The sequence below is a fragment of the Dendrobates tinctorius genome, unplaced genomic scaffold (genome assembly GCF_039654945.1).
Source record: "Dendrobates tinctorius isolate UK_male_01 unplaced genomic scaffold, ASM3965494v1 ptg000054l, whole genome shotgun sequence".
Lineage (NCBI taxonomy): Eukaryota > Metazoa > Chordata > Amphibia > Anura > Dendrobatidae > Dendrobates > Dendrobates tinctorius.
Genome location: NW_027361722.1, coordinates 563,406 through 577,085, shown reverse-complemented (window position 1 = coordinate 577,085; position 13,680 = coordinate 563,406). Strand labels below are relative to the sequence as shown.

General features: G+C 48.8%; 1 protein-coding gene across 2 annotated transcripts in view; it reads right to left on the bottom strand.

The window, feature by feature from the left end:
- Nucleotides 1-13,680, bottom strand: part of PLA1A (phospholipase A1 member A) — a 70,289-nt gene that overhangs the window by 24,365 nt on the left and 32,244 nt on the right. Inside the window, exons 7-9 of one of the 2 annotated variants that reach the window (XM_073576963.1) lie at nucleotides 12,344-12,511; nucleotides 10,262-10,453; nucleotides 7,016-7,176 (exon numbers count right to left, since the gene is read on the bottom strand). In XM_073576963.1, the coding sequence (XP_073433064.1) occupies nucleotides 7,061-7,176; nucleotides 10,262-10,453; nucleotides 12,344-12,511 (476 nt within the window). In that variant the 3' untranslated portion in view covers nucleotides 7,016-7,060. The remainder of the gene's footprint in view (nucleotides 1-7,015; nucleotides 7,177-10,261; nucleotides 10,454-12,343; nucleotides 12,512-13,680) is intronic. The other variant, XM_073576962.1, reaches the window with a different exon arrangement.

Below are 13,680 nucleotides of genomic sequence, written 5' to 3'. Positions count from 1 at the left end.
CTCCCCTCCCATCAGTGTGGTCAACCGCTACAACAATTCGTTTTTGACTGCAAAGTGTGGGTACCTGCTGTCAGCTCTGGGCTCTTGAGCAACCCCATCAATCACAGACACATTTTCAAAGGCCCCTTTTAGGGAAAGATCCCACATTTGAGCAGTCTCGAAATTTTCCCCAGAAAACCCCAGTTCAGGAACCTTGGCCTCACTGGTCACTGATTTGTCCTCCTCCCCAGCTAGGAAGCACAAGGGGAACTCCTCCACCTCCGACAGGGAGTCATCAGGGTTGCGCTGGCTCCTGCCTGAGACACTGGGTTCCCCTGCCTTTCCCCACAAGTCCCAAAACAGGCTGAAGTCCTGCACGATTTTCACGGCATGTAGTAAGTCTCTGACTACCCCAACCTAATGGAACTCAGTAACAAGGCTCGATTTAATCAGCATTCTGGCAACAGGGTAGTCTTTGGCATCCACATGGATACAGCGGACGCCCACATTTCTCTGGGATCAACTGGTGGGGAAGCGTGGCCCTTATCAGGGTCACCCAACTCCCAAAGTCTAAGAGAACTGATACCAGTACTCTGTTTACGGTCACAGGACATAACTGCGGCCCCTCTCCAGGCTCATAGTCCACACTGCAAGCTGGGTAGGCATAATACGAGCAGCGCTTGTCTAGGCTGCAATCCATCTGTTTGGCAGACATAGGACAACGGGATGCTATGTGTCCAAGACTGTGACACCGCCAGCAGATCAGGTCTTTAGCAGCAGCCTTTGGTAGCCCCTAAGTGGCTCCTTGGGACTTAGGTCTCCCCCCAGTAGTGGCTCTGTTACCCCTTTTTCGAGACTCAAAATACTGCTGGGTATCCCAGTATGGAGATGTACCACCGACTGGCTTCCTCAGGAACCTCTCGACCACCTGGCACCTTTCCATGAGGCCCATGAGGTCATCCGCATTCCGGGTGTCTACTTGGGGAACCCAGGTCTACACAGGTCTGGGGAGAGAGTGAATACATCTGTCCATGACGACCCACTCGTCCATCTGGGCTGGAGTCGAGGACTCCGGCTGCAACCATTTCTAGACCAAATGCAACAAGTCAAACATTTGTGAACGGGGAGGTTTATCCCTGCAACACGCTCAGTGATGAATTCTTTGGGCTCTGACACACATTGTGACCCCCTGAGCATGCCAATATCTCCGTTTTCAACTTGGCATATTCACAGGCATCCTGCAAGGCCAAGTCAGTATAGGTTTTCTGGGGTTCACCTGTCAGACAGGGGGCCAGGACCTCCGCCCACTGCTCTGGGGGCAGCCACTCCCGCTCTGCAACCCATTCAAAAACAGTCAAAAAAGCCTCTATATCATCCCCTGGGGTCATCTTTTGCATGGCCCATCTTACCGCTTTTCGGATGCACGAGTAATAACCTTTATTAGCTCCTCCATTTTATCTGACCACTGTTCCATTTCATTAGCTGCCTTAACTCAGGACATACGATTTGTCCACAGCTGCTACATGTGTCCCTGGAACGTTGCTCGCAAACACCACTTGAGGCAGGTCGGCTCACTTAGCTGCTCCTCAAGGTAGACACAGGCACATGTGAGGTTAATGTCTCTGGGTGGTTTATTGTGTCTTAAACCAAAAAAAACAAAATGGTATCAGAAAAACAGCCTGTCCTGCTCAAAAGAAAATAAACAGCTCATACACCGTCCTGTCCTGCACTTCTGGGACAACACATATAGAAGCTCTCACAGGGGCATCAGACTGGAGGCTTTCGTGGCCCCCTGCATCTTTACAACCACAAAATGGTTAAATATGTACTGTTTTGCATGTGTTTTGTGAGCAATGGGAGTTATGCTTTCTCTGCTAGAGACCACAACACACAATTTTCCTCACTCCCTTACTTGTCTGAAGCTTAGAGCTTTGCAGACATACTCTAACTGGGAGGGGGAGGAGTTGAGAGTTGTTGTTGTTCAGTGAAGAGGAGGAAGAACGCTCTTGGAAGCCATGATAAGACATGTGCTTGTGGCGCCCCTGAGGCTCAGTCGCCACAGAGGTACTGCACCTCCTCCTGAGGTGTGGTATCCCACCATCCAGGTAAGGTGGAGACTCCTGACCACACTCCAACACCTGCACCCCACACCACAAAGTAGTGTTGCAAAGCACCTTCGGCGGCTCCCTGCTTGGAGAATAGCAGAGCACCCCTTGGTGGCTCCCTGCTTGGAACACGAAATGTGCTGGGAGGTGGGTGGAGTTAGTTAACATTACAAGGAGCGGGAAGAGTTTAGGATTAAGAGGTGAGTTGGTTAGTGAGTTGGAGAGAGAAGAAGATCCCAGGAGAGAGGGATAGATGGATGGAAGTGCTGCAGCAGATCCCAGTGACCTGGGTCTGCTGGCACGGGAAAGGAAGAGAGAGAGCAACATAGACTGAAAGCCTGATTCTCCATAGAAAGCAAGGATTAGTAGGGAACGTGAGGAGTGAAAGAGAACAGAGGACGTGGGTAAGAAGAGAACCCTGCCTAGAAGTTCTAAGCGCAAGGTCGGGGCCTGGTCCCCGAGGTTGTATGGATACTAATGGTCCTGCAGCAGACACCGGAGGAATAGAAGTAGTGACCACTTTATTCCCACACAAGACTTGGGTGCACAACAGCAACTGGATAGTGAGCCGGGACTTAGTAGCAAGGAGTCCCCGAAGCAGGCTACAGCTGTCTGCCATACAAGTAGAGTTCATAGGAACATCGGACAGGAGGAACTCCAGTGTAACTCAGTACTAGGAGTACTTCATCTAAAGGCGCTATAAGAGAAGACGTTCAGAAAGGCACATGTTGGTGGAGTGTTGGACAGGAGTATTCCATCTGGTCTGGAGGGTTGACTGAGTCCCTGACCCGGAGGACACGGCACGGAGGCAGGCACCTGTTTGTAAAACAGACTGTGAGTAAAGCTTTGGAACTACATGCCCTGGTGTCCTCCACTTATTCCTGCGCCAACCTGCCCAGCACTGCTACATCCCTTGTGCCTGACACCACACCAACTACGTGTCACCTCACTTACTCTGCCCTGGGACTCCAGCCCTGCCTGTGGAGGGCTATAACATGATTGCTGCACCACGCCATCAGTCCCAGATGATCTGCATGCAGCGTCGGCTTAACACCTCCCTTGCCGAACACCACAGGTGGCCTCACAAACTATTCATTTCCAAAACAAACATCATTCAATCTCCCTTTTACTTGGGCGCCCAGGGCCACGGACTGGGTCACCGCTGCTGTGACAATCCCCTCTGAGAGACCGGCCTGGTACCGAGTACCCCACAGCCCTGGGAGGGTGACCCATGCTCCATCCAGGAGTACAGCTAAAGAAGCATCAGGGAACCAGCCCCTAGACCATCCATGCTTTCAGAGCAGGGTGGTAAGCTGAAAGACTCTGTGGGATTATACAACCATGCAAGTGGGAACTTGAGCTGCTTCACACAGGATTCAAGCTGCAAGTTGCTGAAGGCGAAATACACAGTGAGAAGAGGCAATATTGGAAGTTCTAAACTCCGGGAAGCCTTGGTCCCAGAAGGGATTAGAATAGCAGGAAGCTTACACTGAGTCACAGCAGAGAGGGAAAGATAACTCCCATTCTCCAGAGCAGACTGTAACCTGGTGAGAGTTGTAATATCTCCTCTGAACTGCACCTGAACTACAGTAAATGATAAAGTGGCTTTTCTTGTCTCCTGCCTTATTACGCCGTGCCTTCTACTTCCATCACAATCTCTGAGGGTCTGCCCTGGTTGGAGAGGGTTAAACATCTGCACTGTCATCACCATCTACTCCCCCAGGGATCATCTGCAGTGCCGGCTATACTACAGTCGAACACTCCAACTGGCATCACGAATCACTACATAAACTTTATCCCCATCCAATTCTACCCCTTTTACATGACATCCTGAGGCCACGGACCAGGTCACTGCCACTGTGACATTTCCCATTGAGGTTATCAGGCTCGTTACCGAGTATCCCACGGCCTCTGGGGCGCGTCACTTTCTTGCCTCCACACAACACAGACAGAGAAAAAAACTGTCTGGATATTTATTTCTCCAGCCACACCCTTGAGGTGGAGATATGGTGGGTAGGCATCCACCCATCTCTTACCTACTCACCTAAAAACCCGCCCATAACATGGCTGCTTAACTCCTCAGTACATATCATGCTGAAAAGAAACTTATGGGTTTCTAGATCACGGAGGAAAGCAATCTCCCGTCACATACAGTGCCTGAGACCCTGTCACAGGATGTGGATGAGGACAGAGAAGCCCCCGGAGGTGGATGTGGGGGGCACATACTTTCCTCCATATTAATGTCTATGGATGTAGATGAGGACAGTGAAGCCCCCAGAGGTGGATGTGGGGGGCACATACTTTCTCCATATTAATGTCTATGGATGTAGATGAGGACAGTGAAGCTCCTGGAGGTGGATGTGGGGGGCGCATACTTTTCCCCATATTAATGTCTATGGTTGTAGATGAGGACAGTGAAGCCCCCGAAGGTGGATGTGGGGGGCACATACTTTCCTCCATATTAATGTCTATGGATGTAGATGAGGACAGAGAAGCTCCTGGAGGTGGATGTGGGGGGCACATACTTTCTCCATATTAAGGTCTATGGAAGTAGATGAGGACAGTGAAGCCCCGGAGGTGGATGTGGGGGGCTCATAGTTTCTCCATATTAATGTCTATAGGTGTAGATGAGGACAGAGAAGCCCCTGGAGGTGGATGTGGGGGGCACATACTTTCTCCATATTAATGTCTATGGATGTAGATGGGGACAGTGAAGCCCCCGGAGGTGGATGTGGGGGGCACATACTTTCTCCATATTAATGTCTATGGATGTAGATGAGGACAGTGAAGTCCCCGGAGGTGGATGGGGGGGGAACATACTTTCCTCCATATTAATGTCTATGGATGTAGACGAGGACAGAGAAGCCCCCGGAGGTGGATGTGGGGGGCACATACTTTCCTCCATATTAATGACTATGGATGTAGATGAGGACAGACAAGCCCCCAGAGGTGGATGTGGGGGGCACATACTTTCTCCATATTAATGTCTATGGATGTAGATGAGGACAGAGAAGCCCCCGGAGGTGGATGTGGGGGACACATACTTTCTCCATATTAATGTCTATGGATGTAGATGAGGACAGTGAAGCCCCCGGAGGTGGATGTGGGGGGCACATACTTTCTCCATATTAATGTCTATGGATGTAGATGAGGACAGAGAAGCGCCCGGAGGTGGATGTGGGGGGCACATACTTTCTCCATATTAATGTCTATGGATGTAGATGAGGACAGTGAAGCCCCCGGAGGTGGATGTGGGGGGGCACATACTTTCTCCATATTAATGTCTATGGATGTAGATGAGGACAGTGAAGCCCCGGAGGTGGATGTGGGGGGCACATACTTTCCTCCATATTAATGTCTATGGATGTAGATGAGGACAGTGAAGCTCCTGGAGGTGGATGTGGGGGGCACATACCGTATATACTCGTGTATAAGCTGAGATTTTCAGCCCATTTATTAGGGCTGAAAGTCCCCCTCTCGGCTTATACACGGGTCATATACCTGGGGGTCGGCGGGGGAGGGGGAGCGGGGGTGTCAGAGATCATACTCACCCATCCTGCCGCGGTCTCTGCAGCCTCGCTCGCTTCTCCACTGTCTCCCTACCTGTCTTCAGCGGTCACGTGGTGCCGCTCATTACCACTCGTGAATATGCGCATATTCATGAGTGGTAATGAGCAGTACCACGTGACCGCTGAAGACAGGAAGGGAAGGGAGACAGTGGAGAAGCGATCGAGGCTGCAGAGACCGAGGCAGGATGGGTGAGTATAGCGATATTCACCTGTCCTCGGTCCACCGCTGCTCACCGCTGTCTCTGCTGCATCCTGTGTCAGTGACGTTTAGGCAGCAGGGGGCGCGGTGACATGATTAATGCACGCCGCCCCTCTGCTGGCTGATCAGTCACTGACACAAGAAGCGGAAGACAGCAGCGATGGACCCAGGAGAGGGGAGTATGGCTTTTTTTTCTTTGCAGCATATGGGGGCATAGTCTATGGAGCATTATATGGGGGCATAGTCTATGGAGCAGCATATGGGGGGCATAGTCTATGGAGCAGCATATGGGGGGCATAGTCTATGGAGCAGCATATGGGGACATATTCTATGGGGCAGCATATGGGGGCATAGTCTATGGAGCAGCATATGGTGGCATAGTCTATGGAGCAGTATATGGGGGCATATTCTATGGAGCAGCATATGGGGGGGCATAGTCTATGGGGCAGCATATGGGGGCATAGTATATGTGGCAGTATATGGGGCATATTCTATAGAGCAGCATATGGAGGCATAGTCTATGGAGCAGAATATGGGGGGCATAAACTATGGAGCAGCATATGGGGTCATAAACTATGGAGCAGCATGTGGGGGCATAAACTATGGAGCAGCATATGGGGGCATATTCTATGGAGCAGCATATGGGGGCATAGTCTATGGAGCAGCATATGGGGGCATAAACTATGGAGCAGCATATGGGGGCATAATCTATGGAGCAGCATATGGGGGCATGGTCTATGGAGCAGTATATGGGGGCATAGTCTATGGAGCAGCATATGAGGGGCATATTCTATGGAGCAGCATATGGGGGCATATTCTATGGAGCAGTATGTGGGGGCATAGTGTAAGAAGCAGCATATGGGGGGCATAGTCTATGGAGCAGTATATGGGGGCATAGTCTATGTAGCAGCATATGGGGGGCATAAACTATCGAGAAGTATATGGGGGCATAATCTATGGAGCAGCATATTGGGGTGTATTCTATGGAGCAGCATATGGGGGCATAAACTATGTAGCAGCATATGGGGGCATAGTCTATGGATTCCACCCTTGGCTTATATACGAGTCAATAAGTTTTCACAGTTTTCTGTGGCAAAATTAGGGGGTTCAGCTTATACACGGGTTGGCTTATACACGAGTATATACGGTACTTTTCTCCGTACATTGTACACGGGGTGCTGTGCCCATGCTGCGGGGCTGCCAGGTTCTTACACTGTGATCTTGGCTTTGCTGGTGCCGGTGTTGGCGCTGATCAGTTCGATGTGCAGAGTGATGACGTTTTCTTTTGGTTCTGTCAGTTTAAACTCCAGTAAAATGTGATGAGCTGAGAACAGAGAACAAAGAGCAGGTCATCTACAGTCATGGCTGAAAGTGTTGGCACCCTTGAAATTGTTCCAGAACATTACTACAATTCCTCATGTTTTGGTATACTCAGGTTTATTTCCTTTGTGTGTATTGGGACAACACAAAAAACATAGAAAAAGGCAAATTGGACATAATTTCACAGAAAACTCCAAAATGAGCCAGACAAAATTATTGGCACCTTTCCAGAATTGTGGCCACACAATTTGTTTCCAGCATGTGATGCTCGTTCACACGCACCTGTGGCAAGTAACAGGTGTGAGCAATAGGGAAATCACACCTGAAACCTGATAGAAAGGGGAGAAATTGCCTCAATTTTTTCATTGTGTGTCTGTGTGTGCCAAACTAAGTATGGAGAACAGAAAGAGGAGAAGAGAACTGTCCGAGGACTTAAGAACAAAAATTGCCAAAATGTTCCTTTGTCCACGGTTCGCAACATATTCAAGACGTTTACAACCCATGGTGCTGTAGCTAATCTCCTTGGCTGTGGACAGCCGATAAATGATGAAAGGTTGTGACGCAGGATAGTTCAATGGTGGTGAAAGCTGTCCTGCAGGTTCAGGTGCATCAGTGTCAACGTGAACTATCCGTCCACATGTGAATGAAATTTAAAACTCTGGCAGGAGACCCCAGAGAACCCCACTGCTGACATAGAGACATAAAAGTGCTAGAATATAGTTTGCCAAAATGTAATTGATTAAGCCGAAATCCTTCTGGGAAAGTGTCTTGTGAACAAATGAGACCAAGATAGAGCTTTTGGTAAAGCCGATCATTCTACTGTTTAACGAAAATGAAATGAGGCCTTCAAAGAAAAGAACACAGTACCTACAGTCAAATATGGTGGAGGGTCACAGATATTCTGGGGTTGTTTTGCTGCCTCTCGCACTGGGGACCTTGACTGTGTGCAAGACATCATGAAATCTGAGAATTACCAAAGGATTTTGGGTAGCAATGTAGTGCAACGTGTGAGAAAGTTCATAGAATCATGGAATACAATCCTAGAATGCTAGAGTTGGAAGGGACCTCCAGGGTTCTTGTATCCAAACCCCTGCTCAATGCAGGATTCACTAAACCATCTCAGACAGATGTCTGTCCTGCCTCTGCTTAAAGACTTCCATTGAAGAACTCACCACCTCTCGTGGCCACCTGTTCCACTCATTGATCACCCTCACTGTCAAAAAGTTTTTTATAATATCTAATCTGTATCTTCTCCCTTTCATCCCATTGAGAATAATGATGATCTCTCTACACTGTGACAGCCCTTCAGATATTTGTAGACAGCTATTAAGTCTCCTCTTCACCTTCTTTTTTTGCAAGTAAAACATTCACAGATCCTTTAACCATTCCTCGTAGGACATACTTTGCAGTCTGCCCACCATCCTGGTCCCTCTTCTCTGAACTTGCTCCAGTTTTACAATGTCTTTTTTAAAATGGGGTGCCAAAAATGGACCCAGTATTCCAGATGAGGACTGACCAAGGAGGAGTAGAGGGGGACAATTACTTCACGTGATCTAGACTCTAGACTTCACTTACATCCTAGAACTGTGTTTGCATTTTTTGCTACTGCATAACACTGTTGACTCATGTGCAGTCTGTGATCTATTAGTACACCCAAGTCTTTCTCACACGTGCCATTGCTTAGTTCTTTTCCACCCATTCTATAGATGTAATTTTCATTTTTCTTGCCAAGAAGTAGAATCTTGCATTTCTCCCTGTTAAATACCATTCTATTAGGGTACCATTACACCTAGCGATGCACTAGCGATCCCGACAAGCGATATGACGCGGTCACGATCGCTGATGCATCGCTGGGTGGTCGCTAGTGAGCTGCCACACAGGCAGATCTCACCAGCGACATCGCTGGGGACGGGGGTCGCTACTTACCTGTCAGACGCGGCGATCCTGACGTCCTCCCGCCCGCGTCCACGCGTCGCTCGTCGGCGCCACAGGAAGCCCAGCAGGAAGTGCCCGACGAGAAATGATCCAGGAGCTTCTCGCGCGATCAGCGATAACCAGCGGGGGAGCCAGTCGGAGGTAAGTATCACATGCAGCGATATCGCTAGCAATATCGCTGCAACGTCACAAAATCAGTGACTTTACAGCGATATTGCTAGCGATATCGCAGTGTGTAACGGGGGGCTTTAGTCGTTACCCATTGTTCAAGCTTATCTAGATCCTTCTGAATCCTTTTTCTGTCTTCTCTAGTGTTAGCTATCCCTACTAGCTTTGCATTGTCTGAAAATTTGATTAGTTTACCTTCAGTTCCCTTATCTAGATTATTTATAGAAATGTTGAACAACACTGGGGCCAGGACAGACCCAATTGGATGTGCAACCATTTATCACCACTATTTGAGTACGATCACTGAGCCCGTTATGCATCCACCTAACCGTAGCCTTGTCAATCACATGCTTGGTCATTAACAATAGTATAATATACTTTATTAAATGCTTTGCTGAATTCGAGATATTCTATATTTACCACATTTCCCTTATCCACCCAGTCAGTGATTCCATCATAGAAGGAAATTAGATTAGTCTGACATGACTTGTTTGGTACAAACCCATGCTGGCTCTGGTTAATTACTGTATTCTTATCTAAGTACTTATCCAAGCTGGTTTCACCTGTGGAGAGATCTTAAAATTGCTGTTGAGAGAAGACGACTTCACATATTAGAGATCTGGAGAAGTTTTTGAGAAGAATCCAAAATTCCAGCTGAGAGGTTTAAGAAGCTTGTGGATGGTTATAGAAAGCAAAAAATTGCAGTTATTTATTCCAAAGGGTGCAACCAAATAATAAATTGAGGGTGCCAACACTTTTGTACGCCCATTTTTGGAGTTTTGTGTGAAATTTTGTCCAATTTGCCTTTTTTTTCTCTTTTTATGTTGTTTCAATACACAAAGGAAATAAACCTGTGTATAACAAAACATGGAGCATTGTAATGACGTTCTGGGAGAAATACGACATTTTCTGGAATAAATTCAAGGGTGCTAACACTTTCGCCATGACTCTATCCATCCCTCTATCTCTCGATGCTCGTCACTCACCGCAGTATGGTTCTGATGTTGTGGTGAACATGAACACGGGGACTTGGACCTGTGGGACGTCTGGTGTGGAATATTCCCTGTGGACGTCTGGTGTGGAATATTCCCTGTGGATGGTGTCGGTGATGTTCTCCACTCCCGGTCTGGCTGTTGTGCTGCTTACGACTTGTGAAGGAACCTGGAGACTTTTCATTCCTGAACAGAGACTGAAGCTCAGCTCTGACTTAGTCCTGGTGTCACAGCTGAGGATTCATTACAGTTGTGACACACAACTGAGACACACAAGGACGGTAGCACCCTTGATCTGGTCTTTGTCCGGCTCTGTTCAATCTCCCACCTAAATAACTCACCGCTTCCACTCTCTGACCACAACATTCTCTCCTTCACGCTCACAAATCCTCGCCCACCCCAGCTCACTCCTACCTACCACACAGTCAGAAATCTACAAGCCATTAACCCTCAGACACTTGCAGACTCGCTACACTCATCACTGTCCCCAATCTCCTCTTTTTTCTGTCCTGATCTGGCTGTTCATCACTACAACAGCACTCTTAGAAGCACCCTTGACCAAGTAGCTCCCCTCACCCTCAGAACCTCCAAGCACAGAATAAAACAGCCCTGGCTCACACCGCAAACTCAACTTCTCCAGCGATGCTCTAGGAGTGCTGAACGCCTATGGAGAAAAACCCGCACACCAGAAGACGTCATCCACTTCAAATTCATGTTAAGAACGTATAACGCTGCCCTTCACCTCGCCAAACAGACCTACTTCACCACCCTGATCTCCTCACTAGCCAACAACCCCAAACTTTTTGACACTTTTCACTCCCTCCTCAGGCCAAGAGCACAAGCCCCTATCACAGACATTTGTGCAGATGACCTGGCCTCCCACTTTACAGAAAAAATAGATAATATCCGTCAGGAAATCTACCACCAAGTGCTGTGACTCCCATCCCTTCCTGCATCTCCCCTGGCTCACTTTCCAAATTTGATCCCATCACAGAAGAAGAAGTCTCCAGACTCCTCTCTTCCTCTCGTCCAACCACATGCACTACCGACCCCATTCCCTCACATCTCCTCCAGTCTCTCTCTCCTGTCGTCACAACTCACCTAACTACAATCTTTAATCTCTCCCTCTCCTCGGGCATTTTCCCATCCTCCTTCAAACACGCCATCGTTACTACATTACTAAAGAAACCAGCTCTCGACCCATCCTGCACAAACAACTACAGACCAGTCTCCAATCTCCCCTTCATCTCTAAACTTTAGGAGCGCCTAGTCTACTCCCACCTTACCCGCTACCTCTCCAGTCACTCCCTCCTAGACCCTTCACAGTCCTGCTTCCGCCCCCTACATTTGACTGAAACTGCACTCATCAAAGTGACCAATGACCTTCTGACAGCAAAACGTAACGGTGACCACTCTCTGCTCGTTCTTCTTGACCTATCTGCAGCTTTCGACACTGTTGACCACCATCTCCTACTCTCTAGGCTCCAGTCACTAGGCATTAAGGACACTGCTCTCTCCAGGTTCTCTTCCTATCTCTCTGACCGCTCCTTCAGTGTTTTGTTCGCTGGCTCCACGTCATCTCCTCTTCCTCTCTCTGTCGGGGTACCTCAGGGCTCAGTCCTTGGCCCCCTTCTCTTCTCTCTCTACACGGCCCCAATTGGACAGACCATCAGCAGATTTGGCTTTCGGTACCATCTTTATTCTGATGACACACAACTATTTACGTCATCCCCCGACCTTACCCCCTCTGTACTACAGAACGCCAGTGACTGTCTGTCCGCAGTCTCCAACATCATGTCCGCTCTCTATCTGAAACTCAACCTCTCCAAAACTGAGCTTCTTCTGCTCCCGCCGTCTACTAACCTCCCTAAATCTGACATTTCCCTCTCCGTGAGGGGCACCACAAGACCCTCTGTTTCCAAAATAGGATGTCCCATGAAAATGGAGATCCCCATACACTGCATGGACAATAATCAGCGTGTAATACCGCTTCTCCCCTGTAGTGGCGCTGCAGAGTTACTGTCTGACCCCCAGGAATGTTGGCTGATCACGGGGATGCAATGATGAGGGTGATACCTATGCGAGGGCAGGAGGACATCCCAGACGTCTGACAATCCACACAGTGACCGTCCCGAAACATCTGGTAATCTGAGCACGGAAATCCAGTGAACGAGCAGATCCCCCGCAGCGCATTGATGAATATCAGGACCGATCTCATGTGGTCACAGATCATGTATCCGTACACTGCAAATGTAACGAATGGTTAATGGAAATCTGTAATAGCAATCCGCATCTACAATAACGTGCTGAAATACTCTGTGCTGCTATATGCATATGGAGGGCCAACAGCAGCATACAGTATATTCATAGACACTAATAATAAAGGAATACGGAGCGTGCCCCCTAGTGGTGACTGCAGACAGGATCTTATCATGTATCTTTGTATACAGGGAGCTCCCCCTAGTGGTGGCTGCAGACAGGATCTTATCATGTATCTCTGCATACAGGGAGCTCCCCCTAGTGGTGGCTGCAGACAGGATCTCGTCATGTATCTCTGTATACAGGGAGCTCCCCCTAGTGGTGGCTGCAGACAGGATCTTATCATGTATCTCTGTATACAGGGAGCTCCCCCTAGTAGTGGCTGCAGACAGGATCTTATCATGTATCTCTGTATACAGGGAGCTCCTCCTAGTGGTGACTGCAGACAGGATCTTATCATGTACCTCTGTATGCAGGGAGCTCCCCCTAGTGGTGACTATTACAGCCAGGGCAGCCATCAGGACATTACTGCCCTTAGTCCTGTATGGGGCCTGGTGAGCAGCAGTACAGAGGGGGTCCTGGGTCTCCTCGTGCAATGACATTCTGTGCACGGAGCACACCTCGGCGGTGGGAGCTTTCTTGGAGCTCCATGGCTATCTAACTGAACAGCTGCACAGCTCCTGCTACCTCCGCCCTCTTGACTTCCGGTCAGGTGAAGGCACGTATGCGATAAGGTTATCGCGTACGCGCTGTCCTGTACGAGGACATCAGAAGTAGAGCTGCACCTGTAGGGAATCGTCAGTGAGGTAAGTATGAAAAAAATTTTTTTCTTCATAAAATGATTGAAATGGGTGAGGGGAAGGGAGACAGCAAATGATGGAGAGGGGGCTACAAATGAGGAAGTGAGTGGAGGAATGGGGGGCTGAGAATGATGAAATGGGGGGACTGCAAATGAATTGAAGGTGAGGGGATGGGGAGAGCAGTTGACAATGAATTAGATGGTGGGGGTGGGAGAGAGAGAAGGCATGACAATGATTTGGAGCAGAGGGGGCATGTCAATATAATGATTTGGGGGGGGAGCGGGAGGTACATAGTGGGGGGCGTTGAGGATGCAGTGACTGGTAATGAACTGGGGAAAGAGTACAGGTGCTAAT